This window comes from Macaca nemestrina, chromosome 2 (genome assembly GCF_043159975.1).
Source record: "Macaca nemestrina isolate mMacNem1 chromosome 2, mMacNem.hap1, whole genome shotgun sequence".
Classification (NCBI taxonomy): domain Eukaryota; kingdom Metazoa; phylum Chordata; class Mammalia; order Primates; family Cercopithecidae; genus Macaca; species Macaca nemestrina.
Window position 1 is genome coordinate 45342734 of NC_092126.1, and position 20796 is coordinate 45363529.

The 20796-nt window shown below is 41.4% G+C and overlaps 1 protein-coding gene, 1 long non-coding RNA gene and 1 pseudogene across 3 annotated transcripts in view; 1 reads left to right on the forward strand and 2 right to left on the reverse strand.

Annotated features, from left to right (window-relative positions):
* Positions 1-20796, reverse strand: part of LOC105470002 (procollagen C-endopeptidase enhancer 2) — a 135808-nt gene that overhangs the window by 51110 nt on the left and 63902 nt on the right. Inside the window, exons 6-9 of one of the 2 annotated variants that reach the window (XR_011619769.1) lie at positions 19263-19417; positions 13122-13205; positions 10196-10363; positions 5727-7667 (exon numbers count right to left, since the gene is read on the reverse strand). Coding sequence is in view for 1 of the 2 variants with exons in the window: in XM_011721696.3 (XP_011719998.2) it covers positions 7537-7667; positions 10196-10363; positions 13122-13205; positions 19263-19417 (538 nt within the window). In the remaining variant the exon portion in view is untranslated. Of the gene's footprint in view, positions 1-4824; positions 7668-10195; positions 10364-13121; positions 13206-19262; positions 19418-20796 lie in introns of those variants that run through there. The other variant, XM_011721696.3, reaches the window with a different exon arrangement.
* LOC139361888 (uncharacterized) lies at positions 1629-5346 on the forward strand. Its single transcript, XR_011619770.1, has 3 exons — positions 1629-1731; positions 4784-4827; positions 5140-5346. It is a non-coding gene; the product is annotated as an uncharacterized lncRNA (long non-coding RNA).
* On the reverse strand, positions 13813-16981 carry LOC112424640 (large ribosomal subunit protein uL2-like; annotated as a pseudogene).

Genomic DNA, 20796 nt, shown 5'->3' on the forward strand with positions numbered 1-20796 from the left:
AGGAGGAGAATAATTTCAACCTGGGAGGCAGAGGATGCAGTGAGCCGAGATCACGCCATTGCACTCCAGCCTGTTCAGCAGAGTGAAACTGCATCTCCAAAAAAAAAAAAAAAAGGAATATTCAAGGATCCAGAAACCATTTAAGACCATAAGGGATCTCAGAAAGGATCCAATTCAACTTCATGTTACAGAAAAGGAAACTAAAGTTATTCCATTGCCACACTGTGAATGAGAATCCAAGTCTTTTCCCTTTTCACTCAGGAGGCTCTTACCTGCATTATGTTACTATTAATATCAGTTTTTTTATGAGATGAATTAATCAGATGTATGAAGTCTTGCTTTCAGCTTGTACATTTTAATAGGTTTCTATACTTAAAAGCTTCATCTCATTGTTGAAATCTAACCCAATCTTAGTATTAGAATGCTACAAGAACATCCTTTAGGCAAAGATGTTTCATTTATATCTAATCAAATTTTAGCCTTCTAAACTCAATTGTTGACTTGGTTTTTAAAAGGGAGAAGCAAATGACAAAAAAATCAAAACCAGGATTTTTAATAATAACTTTAGAATACCTCAGAACAAATTTTTATGTATATTCCAGAGCTACTCACCCAGAACACCCGATTCCGTGCATCCATGGGCAATCCCACACTTGTACATCCAGAGAGCCTCTGTCAAAAAGAGGCTATTCGTGGCGCGGTGGCTCACGCCTATAATCCCAGCACTTTGGGAGGCCAAAGTGGAGGATCACCTGAGGTCAGGTGTTCAAGACCAGCCTGGCCAACATGGCGAAACCTCATCTCTACTAAAAAAAATACAAAAATTAGCTGGGCGTGGTGGCGGGCACCTGTAATCCCAGCTACTCAGGAGGCTGAGGCAGAAGAATTGCTTGAACCCGGGGGCGGAGGTTGCAGTGAGCCAAGATTGTGCCACTTCACTCCACCCTGGGCAAAAAAGGGAAATTTCATCTCCAAGGTGGGGGGGAGAAAAAGAGGCTTTTTGTGCAAAGGGTCCTGAATTCAAGGCTCTTAATTATAAAAGGTAAAAAAAAAATCAATATTCTGTCCTTAAGCTAGGGCTTATTGATACACCTAAGAGATAAGAAGCATGGGAAATTTTCTATTTGAATCACTTGCAGGTTACCTTGGGTTTTTCTATCTGGATAAGCATAACATCTCTCTACTATAATAGTCTTGTTTCTCCCTTTCCAATCCTTATATCACATATTTCACTGTCTTGCCTTACCACACTGTCTAGATCCCTCAGTGCAATTTCTAATAGATATGACAATTTCAGGCATTCATGTCTTACCACTGATCTTAACAGAAATGCTTTCAATATTTCACCATTAAGTATGAGCTTTGCTGCAGATTTTCTTGTCAACTTGAGGACATTTCTTTCTATTCACAGTTTTCTCAGGGTTAATTTTTTGTCAGGAATAAATGTTGAATTAGATTAAATGCTTTTTCTGCATTATTAAAATCAAATGAATGTTCTCCATCTATTGTGAATAGGGCTTAACAGTACCTTTCCCCATTCCGTTAAGAATTTGACCTTTGTTTACTATAGTTTAGGTTACCTAGTAATCTGATATACAGTAGGTCAGTTATGTTGCTAGGCATACTTGCTTATGGTAAAAATGAGCCGACAGGTAAACTGCATCTGGATTGGGAGGAACAATCCTTGAACTACGAATACCTGATGGAGGGACATCGGCTGCGCTTTCCTGAGTGCGTAACTCTTACAACTAGGCACGTCATCTATGAGAAGTCAGGAAGCTGTGCTATGGAGTTGTAAGAAATATTGGCTTCTGTGGAGATGTGACCTTTCAGCTGGTGTGTCTACACCCACTTGTGTTCACTTTTTTTTCTCCTTGATTCTGAGACATCATCTAGGGAGGCAAAAGAAAACAGCTAATGCTTAGCTGTGTAAACTTCTGCCAGAATGCTACAAGGATTCTCACAGAAAAAGAAATTCTGACACTGTCCTTCTGTTAAACTCTCATCCCTGTGCTATATCCTTCTGAGGACATTGGTACCAAGAAAGATCCGTGGTGCTTTTAAGAGCCTGAAGGTTTCGTTGCACCTCAGTCTCCCTAGTTAGTATTGCAGATCTATTTATTCTGTAAAGTATGTTCATTTTTTTAAATTATTATTATACTTTAAGTTCTAGGGTACATGTGCACAACGTGCAGATTTATTACATATGTATACATGTGCCATGTGGCTGTGCTGCACCCATTACGTTCATTGATTTTCTAATGTTAAATCAACCATGCATCCCTGGGATAAACCCAACTTGATCATGATCTGTTTTGTTTGCTGAATTTTGTTTGACAATGTTTTGTTTAGAGTATTCGCACCTATGTTCATAGATGGAAGCAAGTGGATTGGAGATTTTCCTGGTTCCTACTGTCTCTAAATTTTGGTATTAAGATTGTATTAATCTCATAAAAAGAATTGCTGAGTGTTCCTTCTTTACGTATACTCTGGAATAGTTTATGTTAGATCGATAGTATTTATCACTTAAATGTTTGGTAGGCCTTCCAGGTAAAACTAGGCCCCAAGTTTTATTTGAGGAAATATTTTAAACTACAGGTTAAATTTCTTTAATGATTATAGGACTATTTAGGTATTCTATTTCTACTTGAGTCTGTGTTAAGTTCTCAATACCCAGCTTCACCTTCCCCCTCGGAATTTGTCCACTTTACCTAAGTTTTCAAATCTATGAGCATAAAGTGATTCATAGTATCTTATTACCTTTTAAGATTCTGAAAAATCTGCAGTAAAGTCCTCTTTCAATACAAAATCGGTTTATTTCTGTTTTTACTTCTTTTCTTGCTTAATCTGGTCAGAGTTTTGTCAATTACATTAGTCATTTTAAAGAACATTTGGCTTTCCTTTTTTCTATCATTTAAGATGACAATTTTATTCAATTTCTGCTCTATGCTATTTTCTCCTACCTTTTAAAAGTTTATGCTGTTTTCCTTTTACTAAGTTCCCAATTTGTATCATTTACAAATTTCCACCCTTTCTTTTATAATGTAAACACATAAGATTATAAATTTGAAAGTGTTGGTTAAGCTGCATTTCATACATTTTAAAATGCAGTTTTTCTATTGTTCAGTTTTTAATATTTTGTTTTCCATTATGGTTTCCTTTTTATCGTGAGTTGAAAGTACATTTCTTAATTTCCAATTTTTTTTTATGTTTTTTTGTTGTTTACTTTTTCTTTTTTTTTTTTTTTTTTGAGACGGAGTCTGGCTCTGTCGCCCAGGCTGGAGTGCAGTGGCGCGATCTCAGCTCACTGCAAGCTCCGCCTCCCGGGTTCACGCCATTCTCCTGCCTCAGCCTCCCGAGTAGCTGGGACTACAGGCGCCCGCCAACTCACCCGGCTAGCTTTTTGTATTTTTTAGTAGAGACGGGGTTTCACCGTGTTAGCCAGGATGGTCTCGATCTCCTGACCTCGTGATCCACCCGTCTCGGCCTCCCAAAGTGCTGGGATTACAGGCGTGAGCCACCGCGCCCGGCCTGTTGTTTACTTTTTCTTATTAATTTCTAGTTGTTTAGTGTTGTTAGAGAAGGCTATCTGATACTACCTGTTTGAAATTTGTTGGACTTTGCTCCATGGTACATGGCAAGTTCTGAAATTGTTCCATATGAGCTCAAAAATAATGCGCCCTTGGTTCTGTTCTATATATGTGTGTTAGGTAAATCTAGCTAATTGTGTGGTTCAACACTTCTATATTTTTAATGTTTTCTCTTTTAAATCTGTCAATTACTGAGAGAAACATGTTAAAACCTCCCGTTATGATGGTGAACTTGTCCATTTCTATTTATACTATATCAGATTTAGTTATGTATTTTGAAGGATGTTATTAGCTGTGTGCAAATTTAGAATTGTTATATCTCCTTGTAACTCTCTTCATCTTGAGTAATGCCTTGAAGTATTTTTTTTCTAGTATTAATAAAACCATACCATTTTGTTTTGGTTAATGTTTGACTGGTATACCATATTTATCTTTTTCTATCCCTTTCAACTTTTCTGGGTCGTATGTTTTAGATGTCTCTTTCAAATAGCACATAGTTGTATTTCTTTTCCTAAGCCAGTCTGACCATTTTGACGTATAACTTTCAGTATTTAGTTTAGGTATTTACTGAAATTATTGATATGTTTGTATTTTTACCTTATTTTGTTGTATTTTTCCTGGTTTCACTTTAACTTTTTTTTCCTCTGCTGGTTTTAAACGTTGATGCTCTATTTATATTATTTATGCTCTATTTATATTATTTTATTACATTACCCTAGATAAATTGATGGAAATACTTAAGTTATCAAAGTCCTAAGTTAATGTTTTTATCTTTCTCTCTCCCAATATGAGGTCTTTAAAATACTTAGGTCAAACCTTTTTTAAAAATGTTTGCTTGCTAATTGAATTGCAGATTTTTTGTTTCCATTTATATAAAAATATATAAATTTGTTTGCTTAAATCCATGAACTCAAGCAAAAGGTGCTTCTGATTAATATTACCTAACTCACGTTAGAACTTTCTGATTAGTGGCTGTTTAATTATAGGGCTTTTCTTTAAGGGAGATTTTTTTTTGTCATTAGTTGATACCATTTAAATAGTTCAGAAGTAAATGGTAGCCTGGTAGCAGTGGTCTATTAACACATGAAAGAAAAGAAGGTAAATGTCTTCCAATTAAGGTTAACTTGCAAGTAAATAAATAATGGAATTTAAGACTTTGGAACTTGGCAAAATTCTTAAATGTTCATTTACAGGAATTCAAAGGATGAAAATCAAGCTAGCAAGATGCTCTGAAACAGTAAGATTTACTTAGAATTTTGAAATGTTTTGTGATATGTTAGTATGGTCACCTATTCATTTTTCATGTGTATTTGATTCCCCAAGTATAAATACTTATTAAAAACAAAAACCTCATCAACTATTCTTGAAAAATAAGCAATTTCTAAAAGAGAAAATAGTATGGGATCCCAAAAGTTATGTAGTCTAACTCCCTCAAATTAAGGAAACTAAACCTCAGTCAAAATAAAGGTGTCTTAGTCCGTTCTGTGCTGCTATAACAGAATATCTGAGACTGGGTAATTTATAAAGAACAGATACTTATTTCTTACAGTTCTGGAGGCTGGGAAGTCCAGAGTCAAGGGCCCACATCTGCTGACAGCCTTCTCGCAGCATCGTCCCATGGCAGAAGGCGGAAAGGCAAGAGAGCACATGAACACATCAACACATGTGCATGCCCAAAAGAGAAAGAGACGGATGGAATGGGGAATGCAGGGAGCCAAATTCATCCTTTTACCAACGACCCATTCTCACGATAACTAACCCACTCTCGTGATAATGTCATTAATCCATTCGTGAGGGCTCTGCCTCATAAAAGAGCGCATCTCTCAACACTGTTGCATTGAGGATTTACTTTCCAACACGTAAACTTTGGAGGATACATTCAAACTAGAGAAAAATGATTTTATAAAAAGGAAAGAAGTTACAAAGTGGATGTTATTCCAGAAAGAGCAGCTTCAGGATTCATCTTGATTATCTCTGTTTTGCATAATTGAAGTAAAAGACAAACCAGTGCCACACACTGTTAACCGTGAATCCCCTAAACAGTTGTAAAATATTATGTCAGAGATGTCAATAGTATGAGTAGTTTAGATTACTCTTCTCAGTTTTTACCCCACTATGACGCAAGCCCCCACTCACCTAAATAAGTCTTTCCGCTGGTCATGCAGAAGAAGGTTGATACCCGCCAGCATGCTGCTTATAATTAATTCACCAATAGGAGATTCTATTCGGAAGGAAGAAATACTGAAATCTTTAGGATTCCCTCCTAAGTCCCAGAACATGTATTCTTGAAGGGAAGCAACTTGCTTTGAGAAGGCTGGAATCAATAAGGAGTCCATAGTCACATCCTGGCTGGGCGCAGCTTGTCTGCGAAGTTCAGCTGGCTAAGAGAACTTTCTAAAAGCTGCCAATGGCCAGGAAAGCCAGTCACCCAGTCATCAGGGTCTTCCAGTTCATCTACTTCCTCAGCTGCAGAATTCCCTGGTGCTGATGGCTCCTCAATGGGAAAGTATAGGAGCAGTTTCTGACCTGCCTGCCAGCCCAATTTTGTAGCTTCCTTAGGCTCACCCAGCTGCCGTAACAGAGGGAATATTCCTTTTGAACTTCTATTTTGCCACCCTTTAAATGTCTGGTCATCCTAGGACTGGGAATTATTGTTTTCATCTAAAAGAGTATTTTCCCTTATTTCCAAAACTTTGCTTCTACCGTGGAAGAGTTTGTGACCCACATCTTTGTTCATCTCTAATGTTCTTTCAGCCTTCTTTGGATAGGGATGGTTGTCCGCTCTCCCACAGCCCCTGGCTGGTAACGTTCTACAGGGCTGGTTGCTGCTCATACAGTTGTGCCTTAAGCAGCTCTGTGTGGATGATGGTCCTTTTGCTGTTCTTCCACTAATGAGTGAAAATAGATTTCTCAAAGGCTCTTAGCTGATACAGCCTGATCCAGTTAACTGGGGATGAACAGGGCAGGAGTGTCAAGCTCACTTCTAATTTCAAGTTCTGTAAAATGACCAATTATATAGGCTAGTATTTACTAGCCTTAGTATTTAGTACTTCACTCTTCAAATCAGAATAAGAGGGCTTTCCTCTGGGGGTAGGGAAGGCTATTCTAGAGACAGGGCAAAGGGTTTGGAATTAGGACTCTTTAGTTTGATCGTTTTGTCTCTTAGGAGACATGTGCTCTGGCAAGTCACTAAACATACCTGAGCTTCTGTTTCAATTACAAAATGAAAGAGTGTGGACTAGATCCCTGAGAGATGTTATTCTAGCACTAACGTTCTCTGTTTCTGCAGATAGAAGAATGATAGTCTACTGACATTACTGAATCCATTTAGTCCCTGAAATTCTTGGAATGCTCTTTTAGCAAAGCGTAAATTGATACAAAGGGAATCTTATGCATAAATAACACTATTCTTATTGCTAAAAGGGAATATTCCTTCTACAATGTCCCACTATCTATAAAAAGAAGTTTAGTGGCTGTTCTGTAATCCTTTAAAAATATTTTATTAAGCATTGATTTAGAAAATGCAAGACAAGATTGTAACACCTCAGGGCAAAGGCTTGAAGGTGAAACAAATATCACTATAAATATTGCACTTCTAAAATCTCTTTTTGACATCTTCACACAACTCAATTCTAAAATATCCTTTTACAGAGATGTATAAATAAACTGCTTCCAAGCTGTCAACGCTTGACACTTTCAGCTTCCTATCACCACACTAAGTCAGCAGGTTTCCAATCAGATAGCTGCTCCTCTGACAGCAGGCAAAGAACTTCCCTCAGCTATCTCCGAGGCCTCATACCTCCATCATGTGAAGAGTCAATCAGTCCCATCTTTCGGAATGCTCTTTCAGAATATGTAATTTTATAAGTATTTTTTTTTCTACTGAGAGAAAATAGATCTTTCAAAGGCAATGGCAGAATACAGCTTAAACGGACACAGTTCACTGTTAACACTGCTTGTTTTTTAAGGCATTCAGAAGCTTCTGATTCTTGGTCTTGAACATCATGATAAAGCTGTTTGGCATGATTTTGCCTCGCCCATCTTCACCTACTTGGCCCATAATAATGTAATTTAGACCTAAAGAAAGAGAATACAGAAATTAATCTTCTCTATGTATGATGTATGAAACAACTTAGACTGTAAGTTACCTCTAGATAAATGTTCTCTTCTGCAGATGATAAGATTATACATGTATTCCATCTAGGATAAAATCTGAGTTTTCTTGTTGTTGCTTTTTAGAGATGGGGGTCTTGCCATATTCCCTAGGCTGGTCTTGAACTACTGAGCTTAAGCAATTCTCCTGCCTCAGACTCCAAAGTAGTTGGGACTACAGGCACACGCCACTGTGCCTGGATGATAAAATCTGGTTTAAGACTCTCATCAGCAAAAAGCCAAATTCAACTAGTAAGGTATTTCGGCTACGCTCACGCCAGGAAACTGGACTGAGTGGCTAGATCCAGCCATGTCCCGCCCTGCAGTACTGTTGGTCTGTTGTGGTTCCAAATGCCTGATATGAAGATGGTACCGCATTAACGTGAAAGATTCTCCTTCCTTGAGGGGCCTCCAGGGCTCCATGACGGGCCATCCTCAGATGGCTTCTCAATCCCATCATGTGTCTGGATTTTCCGGGCGTTTGGCAACCAATGATCCACTCTCTTATGTTGCTGTTGTCTTGAACTTTAATCAACATCTCAAACATGTATGCTATGTAAGCTTCTTGAGGGCACAGATGGATCATATACTACTTGCATTTGTACAGTTTCTTGCAAAACATCGATGTCAAGAGTACTTATATTGGTTATACTATGTTTTTATACATGGGTGTGACTGGCTAAGTTAGGCCTAGACTGGGGCCTGAGGCGTTAGGTAACTCTGAATATTTACATTACCTCAGAAATAAATCAGAAAAAAAGGTATGTGTTAATTCCTCCTTTAATCTCCCTTTCCCCTGGTGTGTCATAGAGAAAATGTGTCCTTTTTCTCTTGCATTTTCCTGTGTGGGTTGACTTTGTCATCACAGCGGTCTGTGAGAGTCTGGGCAAGCAATGCTGCCTCAAGGCTGAAGTGCTAGCAGCATTATGAGACCTTATAGAACCTTGAGGTGCAACATCTGCTGTTCTGGCAGTTCTGGAAATAAATTTCTCTTTTACAGATCCTTTGTGATTCTCTCTGGAGAGTCAACATGAGGCTACTAGCCTCCTGACTTTTCTGAACAATCTGAATTCACAGTAAAGGTTGCTTTATTTTTAAATTTTTTTTTTAGACAGTCTTGCTCTGTCACCCAGGCTGGAGTGCAGTGGTGTGATCATGATTCACTGCAGCCTCGACCTACTAGGTTCAAGGCATCCTCCTGCCTCAGCCTCACGAGTAGCTGGGACCACAGGTGCACACCACCACATCCGGACACATTTTTTGATTTTTAGTAGAGAGGAGGTGTCACCATGTTGCCCAGGCTGGTCTCTAACTCTTGGGCTGAACTAATCCTCCCATCTCAGCCTCCTAAATTGCTGGGACGGTAAAGCTTTCTTGAAGTGGATATTCTGTCTGTCTCTCTCTCTCTCTCTCTCTCTGTGTGTGTGTGTGTGTGTGTGTGTGTGGTTTAGTTTGGTTTCTTGTTCATAACAAGACGAGGAAAGGAATGAGCTGAGGTTGAACTGAGAAATCACGGTATATCACGTGGTGGAATACCAGGCATGACACCATTACAAAGAAAGAGATCTGTCTCTACGTGCTGTTGTGGAAAGATGTCTAGAGCTTATGTAGGGGAAAAATTGCAGAACTTGTGTGTAGTATGATTCCATAAGTGTATATGCCCATGCTTTATATGGATAGAAACTTTCTGGAAGGAACTTTAGAAATAGGGTCTCACTACTTCACCCAGTCTGGTCTCGAACTTCTGGGCTCAAGCAATCCTCCCACCTTGGCCTCCCAAAATGCTGGGATTACAGGCATGAGCTACCATGTCTGGCTGGAAGGAACTTTTCAGAGTACTTCTAGGGAAAGGAAAAGGGTTTCACTTTTAATACTCTTACCTACTTATTTCAACTTTTTAAAAACCATGAAACATATGTTACTTTTATAAGTTGTTAAATATATATTCCTAAAAAGTCATGCGCCTCTAGCTCTAGGGTAACTGTCTGTTTTTCGTAATTTCTTTCAATAAACTCATTCCCATCCATGGACTTAATAGTCCTATCTCTGCAAATGATTCCCAGATCCTTGAGTCTAGCCCAGAGATACCTCGCCCTTCTGAACATCGGGTCTGCATTTCCTGTTGGCTGCTGGATATTTTCTTTAAACCTAGACAGTACTGGCACCTTCAGTGCAATAATCTAAAATCTCTCCACCCTGCACTGCTCTGTGTGTCTGTTGCTTATTGACTCAACTTCAAACACTTCTTTCACTTGTTCATCATGTCCACTACCCCTTCCTTCTGCCACAAGTTACAAGCACTTGGATGAGAGCCCAATTCTTCCTGACTCCAAAGGCCTTCCTGCTCTGAAAGAAGTGGGCAACATATTAGCCCTGATTTGACTTCCCTAGACCAACCATGGCACGGAAAATCCATGGCTTGCTCAGAGAGACCCAGTTTTCTCCCTACTCACCTCTTCTGAGGAGAGGGCACTGCTTGCAGACCACAGTGAGCCTGGCACTCATGTTCTTGCCCGCCTGCTGAATCGCCAGATTTCCCTCTTTGTAGATGTTGATGATCGAGACTGTGGCGTGCAAACTCCCACCACGAGTGACGGTTGTGATGACAGTGCCGGCTAATACTGCAGAAGAAAACATTTTGAAATGATGTGACAGTGAAGACAAATGCAAGCAGAAGTTACATTCTTCTAAGTTTCAGACACGAAACATTTTAATGTTAAAGAAAAGGCCCTCATAGAGGTTTCACATTTGCTTCTGTACATTTGTCACCAAAATGCAGGTTGGAGCTGTCATGTTACCCTGGTTGTTGGGGACTGATAACTAGAAGAGAAGCCTAAATACTTGCCACACTGCGGTCCATTGCCAAGGCTGAAACTCTTTAAAATGTTTTATCCAACATGTGGTTGATTGTCAGATAGGGCATAGTCTGGCTTATGAGGCTCTACCTGTGAATGCTTGTGTCTGTAGAGGCAGCGCCATGCTAAGAGATTGCACAATGGGGGTTTGGGCCACTAAGATGTGAGTCTTTGAGTCGGTGTGGGTATGTAGCCAGCTTTCTGTGTTCTCCTCACCCTTCTCTGTAGCTGTCCTTTCTTTCTGAACTCTTGTTCATTCCCTGAGTCCTCACCTCTGTCTAATTATCAGTAAAGCTCTGTCTTCTGTGGTCTATTCTCTTTCTTATCCACTCTGTTTATTTCATTTAACAAGCTGAAGTATAGAACTGAGGTATTAAACTTTTTTTTGTTAAAAAAAACTCAAGTAGGCCGGGCGCGGTGGCTCACGCCTGTAATCCCTGCACTTTGGGAGGCTGAGATGGGCGGATCACGAGGTCAGGAGATCGAGACCATCCTGGCTAACACGGTGAAACCCCGTCTCTACTAAAATACAAAAAAAAAAATTAGCCGGGCGCGGTGGCGGGCGCCTGTAGTCCCAGCTACTCGGGAGGCTGAGGCAGGAGAATGGCGCGAACCCGGGAGGCGGAGCTTGCAGTGAGCCGAGATGGTGCCACTGCACTCCAGCCTGGGCGACAGAGTGAAGACTCCGCCTCAAAAAAAAAAAAAAAAAACTCTAGTAAAATTCAGTTGATTTTCATTACGTAATCCCCTGTTTTTTCCATCAGACACTCTGAGAAAAGTCTCTCTTTAGAGCCACAGATGGAAAGATGCTGTCTTTCTCACGGAGGTGCTTCCGGCATTCTGGGGGCTTGAGTGAGGACAGTTCCTCATGGTGCAGGACTTGCACTGAATATGGTTTTGTTTGTTTGTTTGTTTGTTCTGAGACGGAGTTTCACTCTTGTTGCCCAGGCTGGAGTGCAATGGTGTGATCTTGGCTCACCACAACCTCCGCCTCCCGGGTTCAAGCAATTCTCCTGCCTCAGCCTCCCAAGTAGCTGGGATCACAGGCATGAGCCACCACACCCAGCTAATTTTGCATTTTCAGTAGAGACAGGGTTTCTCCATGTTGGTCAGGCTGGTCTCAAACTCCCAACCTCAGGTGATCCGCCTGCCTCGGCCTCCCAAAGTGCTGGGATTACAGGTGTGAGCCACCTCACCTGGCCTGAATACATTTTTTTTATCAGCCTTGTCCTTCCTAGAAAAATCAGCAGCAGTTCCTAGTTATTGTGACAACCAAAAAAATGCAGTAATCTAACATGTCTACCACTCCCCAGGGAACCATTACCAGCCCTGGTTGAGAACCAGTGGCTGGTGATAGATTTGGTCATTTTGCCATGTAAGTGGTCACATTAATGGAATAAATCAAGTTTTGGACTGGGTTAATCTGACTCCTTCAGAATAAAGTGAACACTCACTGCTTAGGCAGTGTGCAATGTTCATAAAGTCAGAATTCCTATGATGCTTTACGTTGATCCTGTGTGATGAGTGTTCACTGCCAAATTCAGTGTATAGTCAGGTGGAATCAGTGGCTCCCAAGACACAGGGAGGGAGACTTCCTGAAGCACCTCCTACAGAAGAGTAAACCGGACGTGGTAGCAGTTACACGTGGCGTTGCTTTCAGTTTTATGCCAGTTATTTGAATTGCAGCATGTGAACTCTAGTAAGGCTTAGGGCCCCAGAGTCTTCAGTGTCTTCACACCTTCACTATGATACAGCTCGTCTGGACTACAGAAGTCACTTCAAGGCACAGAAAAAGCAAGCAAAGCCTCTCTGGGGAAGTTTGGTTTGGGGAAACCTATTTAGACCATAGCAACTTGCTCTTCCTGATCAGATTTGTCTTAAATGTTCCTTTTAAGCCACTTAAAAAATAACCGAGATAATTAAGTTTTGTATCTTTTGCTCTTAAGTAGCTTTCATAGATGGTGCAATTTTTCCATTGGAAAAACTCTTAAAAATTCTAAATCTTTAAAGAATACCTCCTCGGGTTCCAGTTTGTAAGAGTTTCCAAACGGACTCCAGATTTCCAACTTTTGCTTCAGTACTTTGGAAAGGCAGTACAGGGGAAATACTTGAATTTCTTCTGAGAGAGGCCAGCTTCTGAATATAAGCTTGGGTATGTTTCTAATTTACTTAAGTTGAAGTACAGATGTGTGAAAAAATACTCTGCATATGAAAAATATGTAAGGAAAAAAGTATATAGGTTTTTATGCAGGAATAGTCAGCCAGAATACGCAGTGTGGCAGTACCATGTAACAAGACCCAAATTATTAAACTTATATGAAAAAAAGTATATTTTCTAAATCCATATTTTTCTCAGCTGTGAAATCTAACAATTTGACCATTCTCGTGTACAGGCAGGTATTTTCTTGGATAAACGAGTGGTGTTACTGACCCTTCGCCATAAATTCATAGGAATTCCTTTGAGATGAAGCATGCAGCCTCAAGTTTCTGGTTAAAGAGAAAAAGACTGGCTTTTTTTTCTTACCAAAGTCACTTGAACAATAGTTGCCCTCCAGAGTCCCGGTCCGTCTACACTTTTGTTGACACAGGACCACAGTAGGCTTTAAACCTTAATTCAAAGAAGACATAAGTTTTAGGAAAAATGAATTCAAGCATAACTGGTCTTTAGTTCTGAATCCACCCATTTAAACTTATCATTTATTTCCCTGAGCCACCAATCTATCACTGCGAAGAAAAAATTTAAAACCATGCAAAATACGTTCTCCATGCTACCAACTACTGCTGTAATTTCGCCAGGGCAACTCAATACTCTCTAATGAATTTTAAACCTGAGATCAAAGATAGCACAAATGTAGCCCTGTTCTCTTCTTCCTTTGTATAAAACTAACACTATAAGAAAATATAGACATACTCTGAGTGTGTGCCCTGTTTAGAAAAACCCAGAACAACAAATTGGAACTCACAGAATGTAGCTTAATCCCTCACTTTACAAAAGGAATCCTGGGGTGTTCCCCTGAGGACATCCTTAAAATATGCAATTGCCTCAACATGAGTAGTATAGGTTTAAAGTGTGTTACATCTGTAATTACATGCAACCAATCACTAAATACTTATTTTGAGCCTGGCACTGGCTATAAGGGTCTTAAGAACTAAGAAGCAGACAAATTTAAAAGTAAACCAAATAGACAAAACACAGCAGTTCTTAAGTACGAGTAAGTACGGGTGATGCTGCCCCCAGTAGGCATCTGGCAATATCTAGAAACATTTCTGGTTATCACAACTAGAGGGTGCTGCTAGCATCTAGTGGGTAAATGCCAGAGACGCTGCTCATATCCCACAGAGAAAAGGACAGTCCCCGCAATACAGAAGGATCTGGCCCAAAATATAAACAGTGCCAAGGCTGAGAAACCCTGGGTTAACAACGTGAAAATAGTTCATCCTCATAATCATCTTAAAAGTGTTTCAAAAATAGTTGCTAATTATTTCTTTCTGTGTGACAATATGCTAGGAAAAACTAAACAGAACCACGATAACAGAATTGCCCTTGTTGGGTGAATATCCGCAATGGTAATATTGCTCTTCCAACAGGCCCCACCAACTCCTCTGTTAATTTATTATTTATCCGTTTGTTTTGAGATGGAGTCTCGCTCTGGGAGTGGTGTGATCTTAGCTCACTGCAAGCTCTGCCTCCCGGGTTCAAGCGATTCTCTTGCCTCAGCCTCCAGAGTAGCTGGGTATACAGGTGTGCACCACCACACATGGTCAATTTTTGTATTTTTAGTAGAGACTCAGGTTCGCCATGTTGGCCAGGCTGGTCTTGAACTGCTGACCTCAGGTGATTTGCCTGCCTTGGCCTCCTAAAGTGCTGGGATTATAGGCATAAGCCACAGCGCCCAGCCTGTACCCCCTACTTAACTCCAAAAAGAATCTGAAGCAGATAGCAATATTAAAACATATGTAATTTAATGTTAAAATACATATAATAGCTTACATATGCATTTTTAAAAAGAGAGACACACAGAAAGAGCTCAGAAGATGCTTGGAAGGGAAGAGTCACACCACTGTTCCAGAAGTTGGGAAACTCACTTCAGCTGTAAATTTACAGAATTAAATTTACTCCATTAACCGAGTCAAAAAGTTGTGGTGTCGCTGATGGCGAGCCCTTTCCCGGGCCCACTGGGAACCAGCTGCTTCTCAGCCTCGGAAGGTCAGTCTGGAAGTGGGGTGAGTGTCCCACATGCCCTTCTCCCGCTTTGGTGGGGCCTGCTGTCTGGCCTGCAAGTTACTGGCTCTCTCCTTCCCCTCCTCATTTTAACTGTCACCTGTCTCCTTGCCCTTCACTCACAAAGCTGGTCCCCGGTTCTCGGCCCTCCCTGGCTGTGTTCCCGAGATGGTTTCTGTGGGTTCACCCTCCCGTGCCTGATCCCACAGTCCCGCGGCCTCATCTACGCCAGGGACTTTCCTAGACACTCACTTCCGGCCTCGGATGTCTTCATGCTATGGCTGTTCATTGTCAGTCTGTCAAATTTAGACCTGCTGGCATCCAGCGTTCTCCCCTTCAAGCTTATTTATTTAATTACTCTATGACTACGTTTTCTTCCATCTTTGATGGTTCAGCACATTGGCTGCTCTCATTTTTCCCAACCCATCAACCCTGGCCTGTCTTTACCTCCTCAGCAATTCGATTTCATTTCCATGGTCCATTATTTCAATCATTTTCTACACAATGCCTTAAGGTCCCTTCCCCTCTGTCCTTTAGCCCTGTATGAATCTGCAGAGAAATCTGTTTTTCCTGTGCCTGCCCTCAGACAACTGATTACACAAATGGGCCTTCAGCAGAGTGACAGGCTGGAGATCAGCCTACTCTCCGATTTCCACAGCGGTTTTTCAAATTCTTTCTCATTCTCCTAACCTCCCGTGCTGCCACTCCCTTCTCCCTCTCAGAGGTGACCCTGCCTATTTTCCAGGAAGAAGAGAAGCATAGCAGAAAATGTCCTCGAGATCCCCACCAAACCTCCAAGTCATCTTTATACCATCTCTCTTCCTCCTCCGAGAGAGGGGCCACCTCCTCCGACCTGGAGTCGTGTCTTCTGTGAGTTCTCTGGAGCCAGCCCCTCGCACCTTTATTGAAACTTTCCTTCTCAGTTTATTGCTTCCGTCTGCCATTGCCTTCTTCTTCTTTGCTAGTTACTCCCATCAACATAAGCAGCTTTAAGACTCTCAAAGCCTCTCCTTCTTCTTTAAGGCCGAACTTGGGGAATGAGCTACTGAATTTCCTATTTCAATTTGCCGTGTTCCACACTCCCCTCAGCACACACTGTCCGGGTTCTGCCAGCACAACGCCACTTACATAGATTGTGCTGCCATCTCCAGTAGCCTCCATGTCATGAAACCAAATGGAAACATTGTAGTCCTCCCTTATTGGAAGTCTCACCAACGCTTGACTCACTGATCACTCCCTTTTGAAACATTCCCTTCCACCACTTTCAGCTTTCAGGACACATCTTCCCAGTTCTCCTCCCTCCTCCCTCGCCACTCCTTTTCAGTCTCCTTGGCCAGTGTAACCTTCTCTTTTAAAAGCTGTAAGTTACTAGAGGGTTAATCTCAGCTCCTCTCCTCCTCCTGCCCTCAATCTCTCTCTAGGTCATCTCGTTCTTGATCATTGTTTCAACTATCTATGTATTGATGACTCCTAAATTTTTTTTTTGTTTATTTTGGCATAAAGACAAACTTTATTGGGCCCCTCAGCACTAGTTCTCTTTCTCCTGCACGGTCTTGGTTCCCCAGAGACGTCCAGTCTGGCAGGCAGCAGTGAGATCCACTTTGCAGCCAGCAGGGTCATCTCTGCAGACGGTGGAGGGCTTGCCGATGTGCTGGTGGTTGCCGCCTCCAAAAGGATGCTCCATAGGGTTCATGGCCACATCCCATACTCGTGGCCAGCAGTTCCCCTTTGCCTTATATTTGTGGTAGGCTCAGCCAGCCTTCAAGATGGGTTTGTCAATTCGGCAACCTCCAGCCACCACACCAACCACAGCTCTGTTGGCTGAGAAGATAACCTTCTTGGAGCCAGAGGGCAGCTTCACACGGGTCTTCTTGGTCTCAGAGTTGTGGGAGATAATGGTGGCATAGTTCCCAGATGCCCAGGACAGCTTGCTACGGCCTCCAGGCTTCTCCTCCAGGCAGCACACGATCATACCCTCAGGCATGGTGCCCACAGGGAGCATACTGCCAATGTTGAGTTGGGCCTTCTTGCCGCAATACAAACTAGTCCGTGTGAATGCCCTCAGCAGCAGTGAACAGCTCCACCCACTTCTTTAACCGGTAAGGATCCCAGAAGACCACCTTGGCGAGGGGCACGTTGTGGCCCGGGTTGTGGGTGATGGGTCACTCTTAAATTTAAATCTGGCTTAAATCTTTCTTTTGGATGGCCGGGCGTGGTGGCTCAGGCCTGTAATCCCAGCACTTTGGGAGGCCGAGGAGGGTGGATCAGCTGAGGTCAGGAGTTCGAGACCAGCCTGACCAACATGGAGAAACCCCGTCTCTACTAAAAATACAAAATTAGCCGGGCTTGGTGGCACATGCCTGTAATCCCAGCTACTCGGGAGGCTGAGGCAGGAGAATCACTTGAACCTGGGAGGTGGAGGTTGCGGTGAGCTGAGATCGTGCCACTGCACTCCAGCCTGGGCAACAAGAGTGAAACTCCGTCTCAAAACAAAAAAAAAATATCTTTCTTTTGGTCTGGAGACCCATGTATCCCTATGCTAGTATATCCACTGGAAAATCTCACAGACACCTCAAACCCAACAAAGCCACTGCCTAATTTATAAATCCACCTCCAAATCCAGTTCTCTACCTCAGTGAACAGTGGCAGTATCACCCCAGCTGGGCAAGCCTGGGACCTGGGAGGTATTCCTGACACCTCCCTGACCTCCCTAGTCCAATGAATCACCAAGGCCTGTCACTGTCTCCCTCTCATCTCTTGACTCTCTTTGAATTTGTGCCGTAGCACAGTTCACCTGGACCAGCACGAGATTCTGACGACCCACTGGACTTCTACGATTCATTCACCTGGCAGTGGCCATGGTGATCTTTGTAAAATGTGAAACTAATCCTGAACTTTGCTTAAACCCATCAACAGCGTCCCCCACACATAGGATAAAAGCAAAAATACTTAGAGCATAGGAGAGAGTTGGCAAGGCCTGAAGATGAAACTAGAAAGAGAGGCTGGGGACAAAGTGTGAAGGGTCTGACATACCACGGGAAGGGGTTTGGGCTCCCATGTGGTCCAATCTGGTAGTCACTAGTCACATGAGGCTTTTCAATTTTAAATTCATTAAAATTAAATCAGAAATTCAGTTCCCCAATATCATAGCCACATTTTAAGTGCTCACAGTGGCTGCCATATTGGATAGCATAGCTGTAGACTATACATTTAATGGAAGAACAACACGGTCTACACGGTGTGATGGGAGCGGGGCGAGGCATGAGGTCGGGAGAAAAGACAGAGGGTATCAAAGATGACCCTGAGTGAGGCTACTGATGCTGCGGACGTGCTTGGGAAAATAAGTGGAGAAGTAGGTTTGAGGCAGAAAATAGTGTGATAAAAACAAGTTTGTATATGCTTTCATTTAAACAGCTACAGTCACATTGTGTCCAGGAGAGAATTACAAATCCATGCTTGCGATTTCAGAGAAAGTTCAGGATGGAGATAAAAGCAGGGGAACCACTAGCTCAATGAGTGTGACCAGATAATTCACTAGAAAGAACATGGACACCAAGGCTTATTGAGCTGAGCTGGAGAAATACAGCAGTTACAATGAGGCAGTACACGTCCATACCACACGGTGGCGCACTTGCGGAATGAGAGGAAACGTTAGACCCAGAGGCGCCTGCCTGTACTCAGCCCCAGCCTGAGTGTACATGGAAAATTGGGGCAATAAAGCTGGGCTTATTTCAGCCTATTTTATATCTTAACCTTCAGTCTTTCCTTCCTGCTTTTCCCCCTCCTCCCTAGATTTGGATTTTTAGATCTGAGGCCTGAAATCCCAGGGGGTGGAGCTGATAGTCCAGGTACTAGCTACAGAGACCCTGCCTCCCTACATCAAGTCTCAGCACCCAGGCCAGTTTCCCAACCAGCCTCTGTACTTCGTTGAATATTGTTGTTTAATTTACTCCGATTTGAAAATAAATAAATAAATAAATAAATAACATTTTACATGACATTTCACTGAGAAGCAAAAAAACCAAAAAACAAACAAACAAAAAAATCAAAACCAAACATTGGCAGACTATGAAAAACAGACAGCAAGGCCCTAAAACTTCAACCTAAAATATCACAATTCTATGTAATAAAAAGCAAACGACAATTTTGTCAGTTCCGGAAATGGAAACCTAGGCTTAGAATGATCTGTGCTTATAACAGGCTTCCTAGTCATTGTTCAATGGTCATAATTTTCTTACCTGATATTTAAAAACTATTAGCTTATAAGCATTCTTACCTCCTATACCTTTCTTTCATTAATGCAGTCATATTATTCTCTTACCAAAGCTTTCATCCTATTTAACTTTAATTTCAAGTATCTTTCTCTTATTTTTTTTCTACTTTAAAAGAATTCTTCTTATACTCCTAAAGTTTTTGCACAAACTTCCAAACAGAAAAACTTACCTGTGGTTACAGGGAATGTGGTGGTGACAGGCTGTGCTGTAGTTGCAGGCAGTTTTTTTGGCCTGAATTTGTAGTGACCAATAAACCCATCTGCAGTTAAACTTAAGTCTGATAAAAACTGAATAAGAAGTTCATTTCTCTCAGATACAATTGGCCTAAAAAAAGAAAAATGTGTTTTTAAACATATACATAAATACTTAAAAGTGGTGCCTCTCTGAAAATGTAAAATTTTCTAGTTTTCCATACTTCTGACAATAGAATTACCAGTTGTTTAAACTTAAAAGTTAAAACGCTTAAAAATACCAATTCTAATACCTAACATTTACTGAGTGTTTGCACAGCTAGGCACTGTGCTTTATGTGAATTGTCACATTCCACCTTCACAACAACCCTATTTTTATCTCTTTTTTATGGAATAGGCAACTGAAGTTCAGAGAGTTCAAGTGATTTATTCAAGGCCCTACAGCTAGTATGTTGGGAGAGTCAGAAGTTGAACCCAGGACCAGATAACTCCTGCCACAGAGACTGTGGCAGACACTGGGACATGGCTGGTTTTCAAAAAGCACCTCATGATTTGCCTGATTGGGAAAAGGCAGATTCTTTGAACTAAGACTCTTGCATTCAAGCTGGCCTGGGTTTGCCATATGTTGGCTACAGAGCATAAAATGAACAAATCTGGTGAACAAATTCCCACACCCTGTAAAGACGAAGCCAGAGGGATTAACTCAGTGGGCTGATTATCTTTTCTATCCACTCTGGGCTAAGAAAGCCATGCAAAGGACTTCCATTTCATTTTCAATGGCAGTTCTTAGGTATGCCTGAAATGGAAGCATTTCTATTATAATCTCCATTAGCAAAATGCTGCAAAGGAAAAAAAAGAAAGTGATGAATGTGTTTTGGTGTTCATGAACGGCATCATGGATTAAGAGCTCTAATTTTAGGAGCTTCCTGGTTAGCTGGCACTAAAGATTAAGTGGAAATGATAACTGAGGCTCGAAAGCTCTCTTAAATCTTAGGGGATTACTACATTACACAAGATCGTTTCATTTAAGGTTTGCTATTGTTATTTACACAATGGTAAAAAAAAAAATGCTGTCTGATGAATTCTGTTTAAAAACTAATTTAGAAGTAGAAAAAAGTTAACAAGTTATTTAAATGAATTACCCAGTGGTTTGACTGAACACCTTTTTGAGACATCTTCTCAGCCAATCACTTCTTACGCATCGTGGACAGCAAATAATAAGGCACCTCTTGTTTTTTTTTCCTACTGTCAGCTATGCTGAGTGGGGTTGGGTGGCAGAGAGGGTAGATCTACCTGACCCAACCAGTTAGAAAAATTGCATGATCTTTTCCATCCTGAATATAACCTTCTGAGCCAGGGGATGGGATGAATCAAAAAGTGAACTTTGTGATCTACAGTTATAGCTTACTATGGATTGACTACTTATCTCCTCCAAAACTCATGTTGAAATTTAATGCCCAGTGGAGCAGTATTGAGAAATGGAACCTTTAAGAGGTGACTGGGTCATGAGGG